This window comes from Phycodurus eques, chromosome 2 (assembly GCF_024500275.1).
Source record: "Phycodurus eques isolate BA_2022a chromosome 2, UOR_Pequ_1.1, whole genome shotgun sequence".
In the NCBI taxonomy this organism is placed as follows: domain Eukaryota; kingdom Metazoa; phylum Chordata; class Actinopteri; order Syngnathiformes; family Syngnathidae; genus Phycodurus; species Phycodurus eques.
Genome location: NC_084526.1, coordinates 32074030 through 32086682, shown reverse-complemented (window position 1 = coordinate 32086682; position 12653 = coordinate 32074030). Strand labels below are relative to the sequence as shown.

The window sequence follows — 12653 nt, the reverse complement described above, 5'->3', positions numbered from 1 at the left end:
ACCGAGAGGTGAAAGAGAAATTCTGGGAGGAGCTAGACGAAGTAGTTCTGAGCATCCCAGACAGAGAGAGAGTTGTGATTTGTGCATATTGTAATGGTTGAAGGAAATAGGGGTGATGAAGAAGCGATGGGTAAGTAGGGCATCCAGGAAAGGAACTTGCGGAGGGACATATGGTCGTAGACTTTGCAAAAAGGATGCAAATGGCTGTAGTGAACACTTTTTTCCAGAAGAGGCAAGAACATAGGGTGACCTACAAGAGCGGAGGTAGAAGCACGCAGGTGGATTACATCTTGTGCAGACGATGTAATCTGAACGAGGTTACAGACTGTGAGGTCGTGGTAGGGGACAGTGTGGCTAGACAGCATAGGATGGTGGTGTGTAAGATGACTCTGGTGGTGGGGAGGAAAATTAGGAAGACAAAGGCAGAGCAGAGAACCATGTGGTGGACGCTGAGACAGGACAAGTGTTGTGCAGCTTTTCGGGAAGAGGTGAGATTGGCTCTCGGTGGACAGGAGGAGCTTCCAGAAGACTGGACCATTGCAGCCAAAGTGATCAGAGAGGCAGGCAGGAGAGTACTTGGTGTATCTTCTGACAGGAAAGGAGAGGAGGAGACTTTGTGGTGGAACCTCACAGTACAGGAAATCATACATGGAAAAGGTCAGCTAAAAAGAAGTGGGACACTGAGAGGACCGAGGAGAGGCGAAAGGAATACATTGAAATGCAACATAGGGCAAAGGCCAAACAAGAGGCATATGATGACATGTATGCCAGGTTGGACAGTAGAGGAGGAGAAAATGATCTATACAGGTTGGCCAGACAGAGGGATAGAGATGGGAAGGATGTGCAGCAGGTTAGGGTGCTTAAGGATTGAGATGGAAATATGTTGACTGGTGCCAGTAGTGTGCTAGATAGATGGAAAGAATACTTCGAGGAGTTGATGAATGAGGAAGATGAGAGAGAAGAGGCAAGTGTGGTGGACCAGGAAGTGGCAATGATGAGTAAGGGGGAAGTTAGAAAAAGGCATTAAAGAGGATGAAAAATGGAAAGGCAGTTGGTCCTGATGACATTCCTGTGGAGGTATGGAAGCATTTAGGAGAGATAGCTGTGGAGTTTTTTTAACAGCTTGTTCAATAGAATTCTAGCGCGTGAAAAGATGCCTGAGGAATGGAGGAAAACTGTGCTGGTGCCAATTTTTAAGAACAAGGATGATGTGCAGAGCTGTGGGAACTATAGAGGAATAAAGTTGATGAGCCACACAATGAAGTTATGGGAAAGAGTAGTGGAGGCTAGACTCAGGACAGAAGTGAGTATTTGCGAGCAACTGTATCGTTTCATGCCTAGAAAGAGTACCACAGATGCATTATTTGCCTTGAGGATGTTGATGGAAAAGTACAGAGAAGGTCAGGAGCTACATTGTGTCTTTGTAGATCTAGAGGAAGCCTATGACAAGAGTACCCAGAGAGGAACTGTGGTACTGCATGTGGAAGTCTGGAGTGGCAGAGAAGTATGTTAGAATAGTACAGGACATGTACGAGGGCAGCAGAACAGTGGTGAGGTGTGTGTAGGTGTGACAGACGAATTTAAGGTGGAGGTGGGACTGCATCAGGGCTCAGCCCTGAGCCCCTTCCTGTTTGCAGTGGTGATGGAAAGGCTGACAGATGAGGTTAGACTGGAATCCCCGTAGACCATGATGTTTGCAGATGTCATTGTGATCTGCAGTGAAAGCAGTGAGCAGGTGGAGGAACAGTTAGAAAGATGGAGGCATGCACTGGAAAGCAGAGGAATGAAGATTAACTGAAGTAAGACAGAATATATGTGCATGAAAAAGAGGGGTGGAGGGGGGAGAGATAGCAAGGGTTGAGGACTTTAAATACTTGGGGTCAACTGTCCAGAGTAATGGTGAGTGTGGTCAGGAAGTGAAGAAAGAGGTCCAACCAGGTTGGAACGGGTGGAGGAATGAAAGAAATCTTGCACAGTTTTATTCACATCTGGATTTTATTTTTGGGGGGCAGTGAATGGGATCTTGTGAAAAAAAACTACTTTTTTTCGTCGCAATCCTAAAAGACGTTCGACTCGCGGGTGTTGAATTCCTGCAAGATGGACGAGCTGTAACTGGAAAATTCAAATGAGTACTGGCAACAGAGGTTACATTGTAATGTGAACTAGTGGGACTAAATTATGTAACAAGGATTGAAGGAGCGTGTTCTCTCACTAAATGTAGCTAACGCTAGCAGCAAACCACTTCATCGGAGGAAGCTGGTACCGGCTGGCCAAGAGGAACATAGCTTTGGTGGTCGCTGAGGCAAAAACGCAGGCGTGGGAGGAGTTTGGTGAGGCCATAGAAAACGACTTTGTGGACTTGGAGAAGGCGTTCGACCGTGTCCCTCGGGGAGTCCTGTAGTGGGTGCTTAAGGAGTATGGGGGACCAGAACCCCTGATTACGTGCTGGTCAGTCCCTGTACGAGAGTGTGAGAGTCTGGTCCGCATTGCTAGTAGTAAGTCGAATACGTTTCCAGTGAGGGTTGGACTCCTCCAACGCTGCGATTTGTCACCGATTATGTTAATTGCCTTCATGGACAGAACTTTTGGGGGCAGCCACGGCGTTGAGAGGGTCCGGTTTGGCAAAGTCAGTATTACGTACTATTACTAGGATTTCTCTGTAGTGCATACAGCAAAAAACATTTTTGAAAAAATGCTTTGATTTTGTTGCTGTGCGCACGATGTAAAGAATTAGTTGTCTCGAAGTAAAAAAAATAAAATAAAATAACAAAATAAATAAAAATAAGATACAACTATTTCCACAGATATTTTGAAAGTATTTCAATCTAGCTAGTGTTGAGTATATCCAACAAAGCTTATCAAGCTAAGTAGAGATAGGGTTACATATATCAATGTAAATTGTTACTTTGTTTTAAGTTGAGCAAACACCATGTTTTACAGTGTGGGGAGTGAGACGCGGTGGGGTGATGTCGTGTACAATTTCCACTGAGTCGGAATTTATAAAGGCAACTGACACGTAAGGCCCGAGTTGAGTGCTGCCAGCGCTTCCTATCCTTACAAACGGACAACAAAACGTAACCATACATACAGGGTGTGTTTTAAGCAAGACGCAGATACCATGAATTCCATGTTGGGCTTGTAAGACTCGTCTGCCTTGCCGACTTGGAGATCCGATTTAAGGAAGAAGTGGTGATAAAAAAAAAAAAAAAAATTAAAAAAAAAAAGTGGAGGAGTCAGATCAATGTGATGTCATTATGAATCTGAGCTGCACCTTTGTCAGTGGTACCTCCTCGCCCGATAACAGTGGGGACCACTCTGGCTTGCAAGGCTCGCTCTCGCCGTGGCGAGGGGGCGGATTGCGTATGCGCGCCCATTGACCGTTCAAGCTAACAAGAAGGCGCTCTTTCTTCAGAAAGGAGATCGTGAAGGTGGAAGAGATTGACTAAAGCAGTGAAAAAGACGGCAACTTTCAACCATTATGTAAAATATAGTGAGACAGTGTTTAAGGAGCATTATAACATGCACTCACGCAAGTGCGACCAGATGAAATTTTTACTCGCACACACTGAAAAAAGGGGAGCATATGCGAACATTCTGGTCGCAGTCTCAAGACCTGTGAACATTTGTGGACTATGCTTAAAAGCTGGTTCAGTGTTTATCAACGCCACAGCTTGGACGCCAACTCAAGGGCCCAGAGATTTTAGTGAAAAAAACATTTAGATCAGTGTACTACATGAAGGTAAAATGTGTGTTTATTTTGCACTTAACTGGGCTTTTGATTTTTCAAACTGGCACATAAAGAAAGGAGAGATCAAAAGTTTGGAAGAGATGTAGGCTGCTCTGTTACATAATTGTTCTATCCTTTGAAATCTTAGACAATTTATAACAGCAACAACATAAAATGTACAAATAAGTAATAATAACTCATAACTACTACGTAATTATTAGTCACAACTACAAATCTTAAATTTCCCATGTCATTACTAACTAAACTTAAATGACAAATGTGCAAAAAAAAAAAAAAAAAAAATCTTGGTTTGAGCACATAGTTCCAGTTGTCCGATGGGTTCAGCTTGCTCTAACAAGCTCTCACTCTCACATTACAGTATAAATACTGCTCATCGTCAGCATGGCTGTGCAGCAAGCCCCTGGGTGCTTATTCTCCCAACATAATGCAACACACAGTACCTGGGTGCTTGCACTGGGTCGTACAACAGAGGTGGTACCGCTCACATCTTGAATCTCCACTCGGCTAGATAGAACCCCAAAACACTGTGAAAACTCCTGGTAACAGATCCGCCTGGAGGTTGAACAAAAGAAGAAAGAGGTGAGAGGACACACAAAGAGCAGTGGGAGGAGGCTGGTAACAAGGGGCCAGGGGAGCGGGAATTGCAAAATAGTACACAAAGGTAACAAAAACGAAACGTAGACACAAGGGAAGAAACCGTTTTTAAATTTAATGATTGTCAACGTAAAATAATTCTTACTCTTCACTGAGTAATTTCTGTCAACAAACGGAGGAAAAGCGAAAAGGTGCTTTGGCAGGTTTGCAACAAGAACACGAATAGAAATAACAGGACCAGAAGATAATGGTAAAATTAACCAAACCGGGAAAAATCAACTGTTCACTCAATTCAATCTGAAACAAAGACTGACCTTGGGGATTCATAGAGAGGCACAGTACGGATGTGAAGTTTCTGAATCTCGTCAATGGTACCAATGGTCAGAGTGCTGTTGTTTGCCAGAGCCAGACTGCAATCAGGGGCAGATTTGGTCAAAGATTTATTTCGTTTTAAAGTGCATCTGAAATGTTTCAAACCTTGAGGTTTTGGTTGAAGTTAAAATGTACCGTAATTTCTCATGTATAATGCGCACCCATGTAAAATACGCACCCCCAAAGTTGACCTAAAATTCTGGAAAACCTTTCTACCAATGTATAATGCATTTTTACAATGAATCATTTTGCTTCTACCAATATGATCAAAACATTATGAATTATATGTATTTTTAAATTGTTTTGAAGTATTTATTCTGAAGTTAAGCACTTTATTTGAACACTTAATTATTTTCATTTACTTGCTCTTATTTTGAAATTCACAGCCCTATCTTTATTTAGTAAATGAGAAAACACAGCTGTGCTCATATGTTGGATGAAACGGGCAGAATTTGTAAAATGGGTACAATTCTTTAAAGAAAACGAAGGGCAAGGTGAAACATTTAATTTTATTTTAATGGGATTCAAATTAAACTGTCAAGCATTTCAGAAAAGCATTATCATTAAAGAAAACATAACCATCAATAAATTAATGATGGTTGTTTTTCAGTCATCAGTCGTATTAAAAAAAACTATATTTCACAAATTCTGCCAGGGTATGTAAACTTATGAGCACAACTGTACATATATGCAGTCATATGTACCCCTGTCATATTGGAATGAAAGTGTAGGCTACACCTTGTTCATAACCTCTAGGTGGCGGTGGAATTGTAGAATGCAAGTGTACACTTCTCATAACCTCTAGGTGGCAGTGGCATATTGGAATGGACGTGTGCAGCTTTTTCATAACCTCTAGGTGGCGGTGGCATATTGGAATGAAAGTGTACTGCTTTTTCATAACCTCTAGGTGGCGGTGGCATATTAGAATGAAAGTGTACTGCTTTTTCATAACCTCTAGATGCCGGCATACATTTATAAAATGTGAAAGTTTTTTTCATTTTCCCCTATACCTATGTATAATGCGCACTATTGACTTTTGACAATTTTTTTGGGGGAAAGATGCGCATTATACACGAGGAATTACGGTATAATGTTGGAATCTCCCAAGACTACGCTTGGTTGGGAAGCTTGTAGGTTTAGACTGATAAAGGTATCTGCGGTTCTATTAAATGCTGACCTGTCAGGATAGCCTTCTGAGTTGAGTGGGCACATATAGTTGACCTCCTTGAGGTTCACATTAGAAAAGACCAGCTTGTGGTTGGAAGAATAAATGACAGTGGGCCGGTCAGAGCAGGCGAAGACATTGGAGGTGGACAGGGATCGGAAGGTTCTGAGCACTGTGGGCTGTGTGCCCAGGGTGACTTTCTTGCGCTCACTCAGGGTGCCTGCGGTGATAGAAATTGAATCACCAAGTTATCTTTTGTTTGAAATGTGGAATTTAGTTTAAGATAACCATTTAAACACTTGCAGTAAATAAAGTTACATTTGTGTGAAGAGAAGTTTCCAGTCACGTAATAAACATTACTGCCAGAGGGTACAGTACTGTTCAGTTCGTTATAGTACAGTTTCAAATGGTAAACCCTGATCTGGCTGATATGAATTCAACGAAGACATATCGAAGATTTGCACGTGCAAAAACTCAGCGCAACCAGGACTGCGTCTACCAAATGAGCTAAATTGCTGTGCAATTCATTTTGGCCACTGTGGGAGGAGTACATGCAAATAGATGACTTTAACACATGAAATGTGATTTATGGCAGCACGGTGATCGACTGGTTGGCACATCTGCCTCACAGTTCAGAGGACTCTGGTTCAAATCCGGCCTCGCCGGTGTGGAGTTTAAATGTTCTCCCCGTGCCTGCGTGGGTTTTTTCCGGGTACTCCAGTTTGCATGGTAGGCTAACTGAAGACTAAATTGGCCAAAGGTGTGAATGTGAGTGTGAATAGTTGTTTGCTTATATGTGCTCTGCGATTGGCTGGCGACCAGTTCAGGGTGTACCCTGCCTCTCCCCCAGAGTCAGCTTTGATAGGCTCCAGCACTCCCACAACCCTAGTGAGGATAAGCGTGATGGAAAAAACGGATGGATGGATGGAAATGTCATTTATCAAAATTGGGATGAATTGCGCTGGCTGGCTTTTTTTTGTCTTTTTCTTTTGCGCACGCAAAATGACACTGACAGGCAGCGGGGAGCATTTTTCGGCTTGTGTAAACTGTTTTGAAATGCTACAACAAAACGATTGTGGCATATCGTCTATTCAGCAATGCAATTTTGTAGCTTCTGACGTAGAGCCAGTCACAAAAAGGAGTCAAGCCATGTCTTCAATGACAAAACTTCTTTGAACTCTGAATTTTCCAAGCATCTTGGTTATTTCAGTACAGTGCAGTTTTCCAGGTGTTGCATAATAATAATAAATGTGACTGAAACACTGGGTGGTAAAGGTTTCAAATAAAGGCGTGATGGATAGCCAACTGCTTGCTGTACCTGGAGTGCCAGAGGGAAAAGATCAGCAACAACAGACTTAAGACTTACAACCCCAATTCCAATGAAGTTGGGATGTTGTGTTAAACAAATAAAAACAGAATACAATGATTTGCAAATCATGTTCAACCTATATTTAATTGAATACACTACAAAGACAAGATATTTAATGTTCAAACTGATACATTTTTTTTCCATCACCTTTTCTTAACAACATTCATTAAACATTTGGGAACTGAGGACACTAACTGTTGAAGCTCTGTAGGTGGAATTCTTTCCCATTCTTGCCTGATGTACAGCTTCAGCTGTTCAAACGTCCAGGGTCGCAGTTGTTTTTGGAAATTGTTTAAGTCGTGTCCTCCGGGCCAAAGAGGAAAAGAACCATCCGGACAGTTATGGACGCAAAATTCAAAAGCCAGCATCTGTGATGGTACGGGGCTGTGTTAGTGCCAATGGCATGGATGGGTTACACATCTGTGAAGGCACCATTAATGCTGAAAGGTACATACAGGTTTTGGAGAAACATATGCTGCCATCCAAGCGACGTCTTTTTCATGGACGCCCCTGCTTATTTCAGCAAGACAATGCCAAACCACATTATGCACGTGTTACGACAGCGTGGCTTCGGAGTAAAATAGTGCAGGTATTAGACTGGCCTGCCTGCAGTCCAGACCTTTCTCCCATTGAAAATGCGTGGCGCATTAGGAAGCATAAAATACGACAACGGAGACCCGGACTGTTGAACAGCTGAAGCTGTACATCAAGCAAGAATGGGAAAGAATTCCACCTACAAAGCTTCAACAATTAGTGTCCTCAGTTCCCAAATGTTTATTGAATGTTGTTAAAAGAAAAGGTGATGTAACACAGTGGTAAACATGACACTGTCCCAACTTTTTGGGAACGTGTTGCAGGCACCACTGTACACTTGTTCGCCTCTTCCATTAACACTTCCAATTCTATCACTTCAAACTTAATTTTACACTTGTGGTGCGCTCCCAAATTATCCATGGTGAACACCGTTAGAGCTAAAGCGAAAAACTCTTAGATATGGCAGTCTCCATCACTTTCACAGGTTGCCAACAGTGCGCAAAATCTATTAGAGGGAGTAAACGTGCAATTTAGTGCCTGCTGTTTGGGATCTTAGTAAAAGATCTCTATTTTAGACAACCCAGCACAACAAGCCCTCCAACAGCATTCAATCTGTTAGAGCAAACATGCTATTTAGCAGTCGCTATTTGGGATCCTAGTAAATCAGGCCCTATTGACTATTTGTAGTAGATTTTTGGTAAGAGATACATTTTCAAGCATCAACCCTGTAATAAAATAAATCTAGATTCTCTAAATTGACTTTCATATAGATTTGCACATCTGCTGACTATGGACTAACACCGTGCAAAGGACATACCTGTCTGCAGATCCAGACCAAAGTAGAAGAGTGCGCCGTCTCCAAGGGCACACAGCAGGTAGAAGCTGCCTTCAAAAGTGGTCATTAGGATGGAGCGAGGGATGATCTCTTGGGATGGTCAAAACAAAATGATATATCTTGTATGTTATCAGAATGAATGGGCTCACAGATCAACATCACAGTGATAAATAGCAGCAAAGATGTCTAGACTTGAAAATCAATGAGTTATTAGCCAGGAGACATACGCTTAAAGAAACTGAATGTTTAACTAACAAAATTAACATGAAAACTCAGGGGAATATTAAACTGTTTCTGGGAGGCCTGCAAATAATTAGAAAAAAACTTTTATCTCTTTTTGAGGAATGAGTTTAATTGCACAGCTATTAACACACACACATTGAAAATATTGCGTGCTGCTGTGTATTTACGAGATATTCATCATAGATGGAACTGTAACTGGAAAGAAGAGCCCTGTTCATGATAAGATGATGTGGTCTCCACAGACTGCAGACTTTTTCAAAAGTTCAACTAAAGAGGTTGTCTCCATACTGTATAGTATAAATCTTAAATTATGCACTAAATGTAAAATTACTGGTACCACCCTTGGGCATCGATGGAGAAAATCATTGCACCCTCCAGTGGTTCATAAATGTGGATTGCAGGGTATTATTCTTTGACTTGTACTTGAATTTTTATGTCCAAAGAAGGTCCATCACATAAAATGCCAATGAGGTGCCAAACTGCTCTTGGTCTATATTCAGTGTGCTGTTTGTCACAAAGCAATTTCCCTCGCCTCTGTGGTTTTACTTATGTGAAGGTTTTAGGGAGTTTATGTCTTGACTTTGAGAGTGCGTGAGCTGTAAGGAAATTTCACTTTAGTGGATTTGTAAAGTCCATTAAGGCATTATACTACTTTGACTGGGCCATGGAAATAAACTTCAGTTGACACCTACAAAGTTTACAATACTCCCTGAGAAGCCATAAATAGCTTTTCTGTTTTCTTGCCGGTAGACCTAGCCTCCCTTTTCGCCTCACCTCCACCGAGCATTTCCTTGTGAAGGGCAGTGAAGCAGGGCAGTTTCAGTACACGGGCTGAGATGTCAGTCCAAAGCCCCACAGCGCAGAGCGGTGATTCACCACCACCTTCCCCTAGGGGTGTGATGTCAAGGCAGGCCACCTCATGTTCCATATCTGTATTGCTGGAGAAGACAAAAAGTGGTTGACGCCAGCGTTACGAACAAATAAGTGGTGATTCGGATTGACTCACGAATCCCCATACCTAATTAAAAAAATAAATAATACATTTAAAAAATCCAAGATCATGATTTTTGCATTTAAATCATAACGAATCAAATAATAACATACTTCTTACGTTATTCTGACAACAGCCGCAATGCTGCCACTTCCGATGTTTTACGGCCACTGCCATTTTGACTAAGTGCGCATTGTTTCTGCACATGTACACACTGTAGCTTCACCTAAATATCCATAAAGTTGTTTTTTTTAAAAAAGAAAATACAAAATGAGCTCTTTGCTGAGAGTCTTGTATTTAGCCTAGCTCCAGTGCACTGCACGGATAACATGAAAGCGGCACAACGGAAGCAGAAGAGGAGCCATTGCTGAAGAAGGCGACTGCGGCAGATTGAATGGGAGAAAGGTTTATCCAACACAGTGTAAAAGATGACTACATCGGCTAGGTAGCCAGCAGGCTAGCTAGAAAGGTGGCAGCTTGGCCCGGTACGGAAGGATATATGGCACCGAGGAGCGCAAAACAGATTGTGATTTGGTTGTCATTCGTTACTGTCAATACAAATAGCGGATGAGGTTTTAGGGGGCCTGTCCAAGCACAAGTTGACATCCTTTCTGTGAATGCTGTCAATGTGGACAGAGCATAGTAAACCCAAGTGGTCATACAGTATGTGATATTCAAAGTGAGATGTTTCAGGCAAATAGGGTTGTCTAAGCGCCACCACGAAGCACCTATAAAAAGCCCTCAACCGTCATTATAGTTTCATGAATAAAATGCTAATATACAAATTCACTTCGCTATTGGATAAGGTACCAAATTAAAGACTTTTCTTTGAATACATTTTAGTTGGATTTGTTGTTAACGTGGTTACAGTGCTGAGGAAAGCAGTTTTGTAAAAGTTGTTGTAATGTCACTCAACTTTTTATTTTAATTATCATTAATTTCCCATCACACTTGCAGACATATACTTGGTGACATATGTAGGCATTAGCGATACAACTTCTTTACTTCTGACCCGATACTGATATTGTAGCCTTAGGTTTTGGCCGATACCGATATCAGAAATAATTATACATAGTTTATTTTGTAGTATGGAATGTTAGAAAAGTGTTGATCAAGTGATATTACTCAAATAACAAAAATAAGCAACAGTAGGTATGACAAAACGGACGCATGTATTATTAACCAATGGGTTACATAATGTTTTCCACTACATAAGCTTTACTTCAGCAGGCCATCCAAGTAAATTGAAAGCCACCCAAGAAGACTGGTTGGGCCACCCTTAGCAGCAACAACTGCAATCATGCTTTTGCGATAACTTGCAATGAGTCTCTCATAACACTGTGGAGGAATTTTGGCCCACTCATCTTGGTAGAACTGTTCTAATGTTGTAGTGCTGCTAAGAGTGGCCCAACCAGTTATTAGGTTTAGGGGGCAATCACTTTTTCACACAGGGCCATGTAGGTTTGGATTTAATAATAAGAACCTTCATTTAAAAACTGCATTACACGTTTACTTGTGATCCTCTTTGACTAATAATGGGAAACATTTAAGTGTGACAAACATGCAAAAAAAGAAATCAGGAATTGGGCAAACACTTTTTCACACCACTGTAAGTTGCTAATTATGCATGTCAAATTGTCATACCTGATCTGTTTGAGCTCTCCAGCCAGGATCTGGAGATAGTAAAGGGCACGGCCAACAGCAAGAACCACCTGAGTGTGGTTGCAAGCAGCCACACTGATGTTTCTGCCCTGTGGCTCCTTCCATTCGCTCACTAATGCCTTGCTGTCCTGACGCACCAACCGAACAGAGCCCGACGTGATCTGGACGTACACAAAGTTTTCCCATTTAAATGTTATTCTGCACAACACCTCTGGCAAGTGACAGAAGGGTGATAAAATATGAAGCCGCTTCAAAGAAAACCTAATTGTTTACATTTGGTTACATGCCAGGATTGCTCCTGCCTGGAAATAATTTTTCATAATTGCTTTTTACACAATCTCACATTTTCTGCTAAAAACAGCAAAGATAAAATGTGATACTTTTTCTATCCCTTCCACCCAATTTTTGAAACACTCAGTAATTTTCTGCAGGTTAAAAGGTCACGTCCCAAAGTTTTTGCACTGAAATCAAAGTAAAGACTTCAGTCTCTGAGGGCTGTAAGAATTCCGGCATCTGCTCAATCTTATCTGGTCTGCCAAGAAAACTGAGTAGTACTTTCAAGCATTGGTATTTTTTACTTATCTGGGTTGCCACTCTTTTTAGATTAATATTTTTCACGGGAATTTTTTTTTTATTTTTTATTTTTTTAAATAGATAATTGTGGTGACAGACCATGATTACAATACACACAGTGTTCTTTTTATGCTCAACATACAGTCCCCTCCAAAGGTATCAGAATGGCAAGGTCAATTCCTTTGTGTTTGTTATATAGTGAATACATTTGGGTTTCAGATCAAAAGATGAATGTGAGACAAAAGTTCAGAATTTCAGCTTTTATTTCATGGTATTTACATCTAGGTGTGTTAAAAAACTCAGGACAGAGCACCTTTTGTTTGAAACCACCCTCCTTTCAAGTGAGCAAAAGTACTGGAACATGTGACTGATGGGTGTGTGTAGTTGCTCAGGTGTTGCCTTTTAGATTGATTGCTTAATCATTTCAGAGTGCTTGTTTTTGACTTTGGGTTTCACCTGTGAAAAGTGCATTTGCTGTTAAGCAAACATGAAGCGCCGAGAGATGTCTGTGGGAGAAAAGCAAACCCTTTTGAAGCTGAGAGAAGAAGGAAAATCGATCAGCTATTG

At 41.4% G+C, this 12653-nt stretch overlaps 1 protein-coding gene across 1 annotated transcript in view; it reads right to left on the bottom strand.

Moving 5' to 3' along the window:
* ddb1 (damage-specific DNA binding protein 1) overlaps positions 1–12653 on the bottom strand; it is a 61654-nt gene that overhangs the window by 22658 nt on the left and 26343 nt on the right. The window contains exons 13-18 of the mRNA XM_061670331.1: positions 11496–11674; positions 9635–9798; positions 8600–8707; positions 5892–6099; positions 4657–4752; positions 4189–4300 (exon numbers count right to left, since the gene is read on the bottom strand). Coding sequence (XP_061526315.1) covers positions 4189–4300; positions 4657–4752; positions 5892–6099; positions 8600–8707; positions 9635–9798; positions 11496–11674 — 867 coding nt within the window. The remainder of the gene's footprint in view (positions 1–4188; positions 4301–4656; positions 4753–5891; positions 6100–8599; positions 8708–9634; positions 9799–11495; positions 11675–12653) is intronic.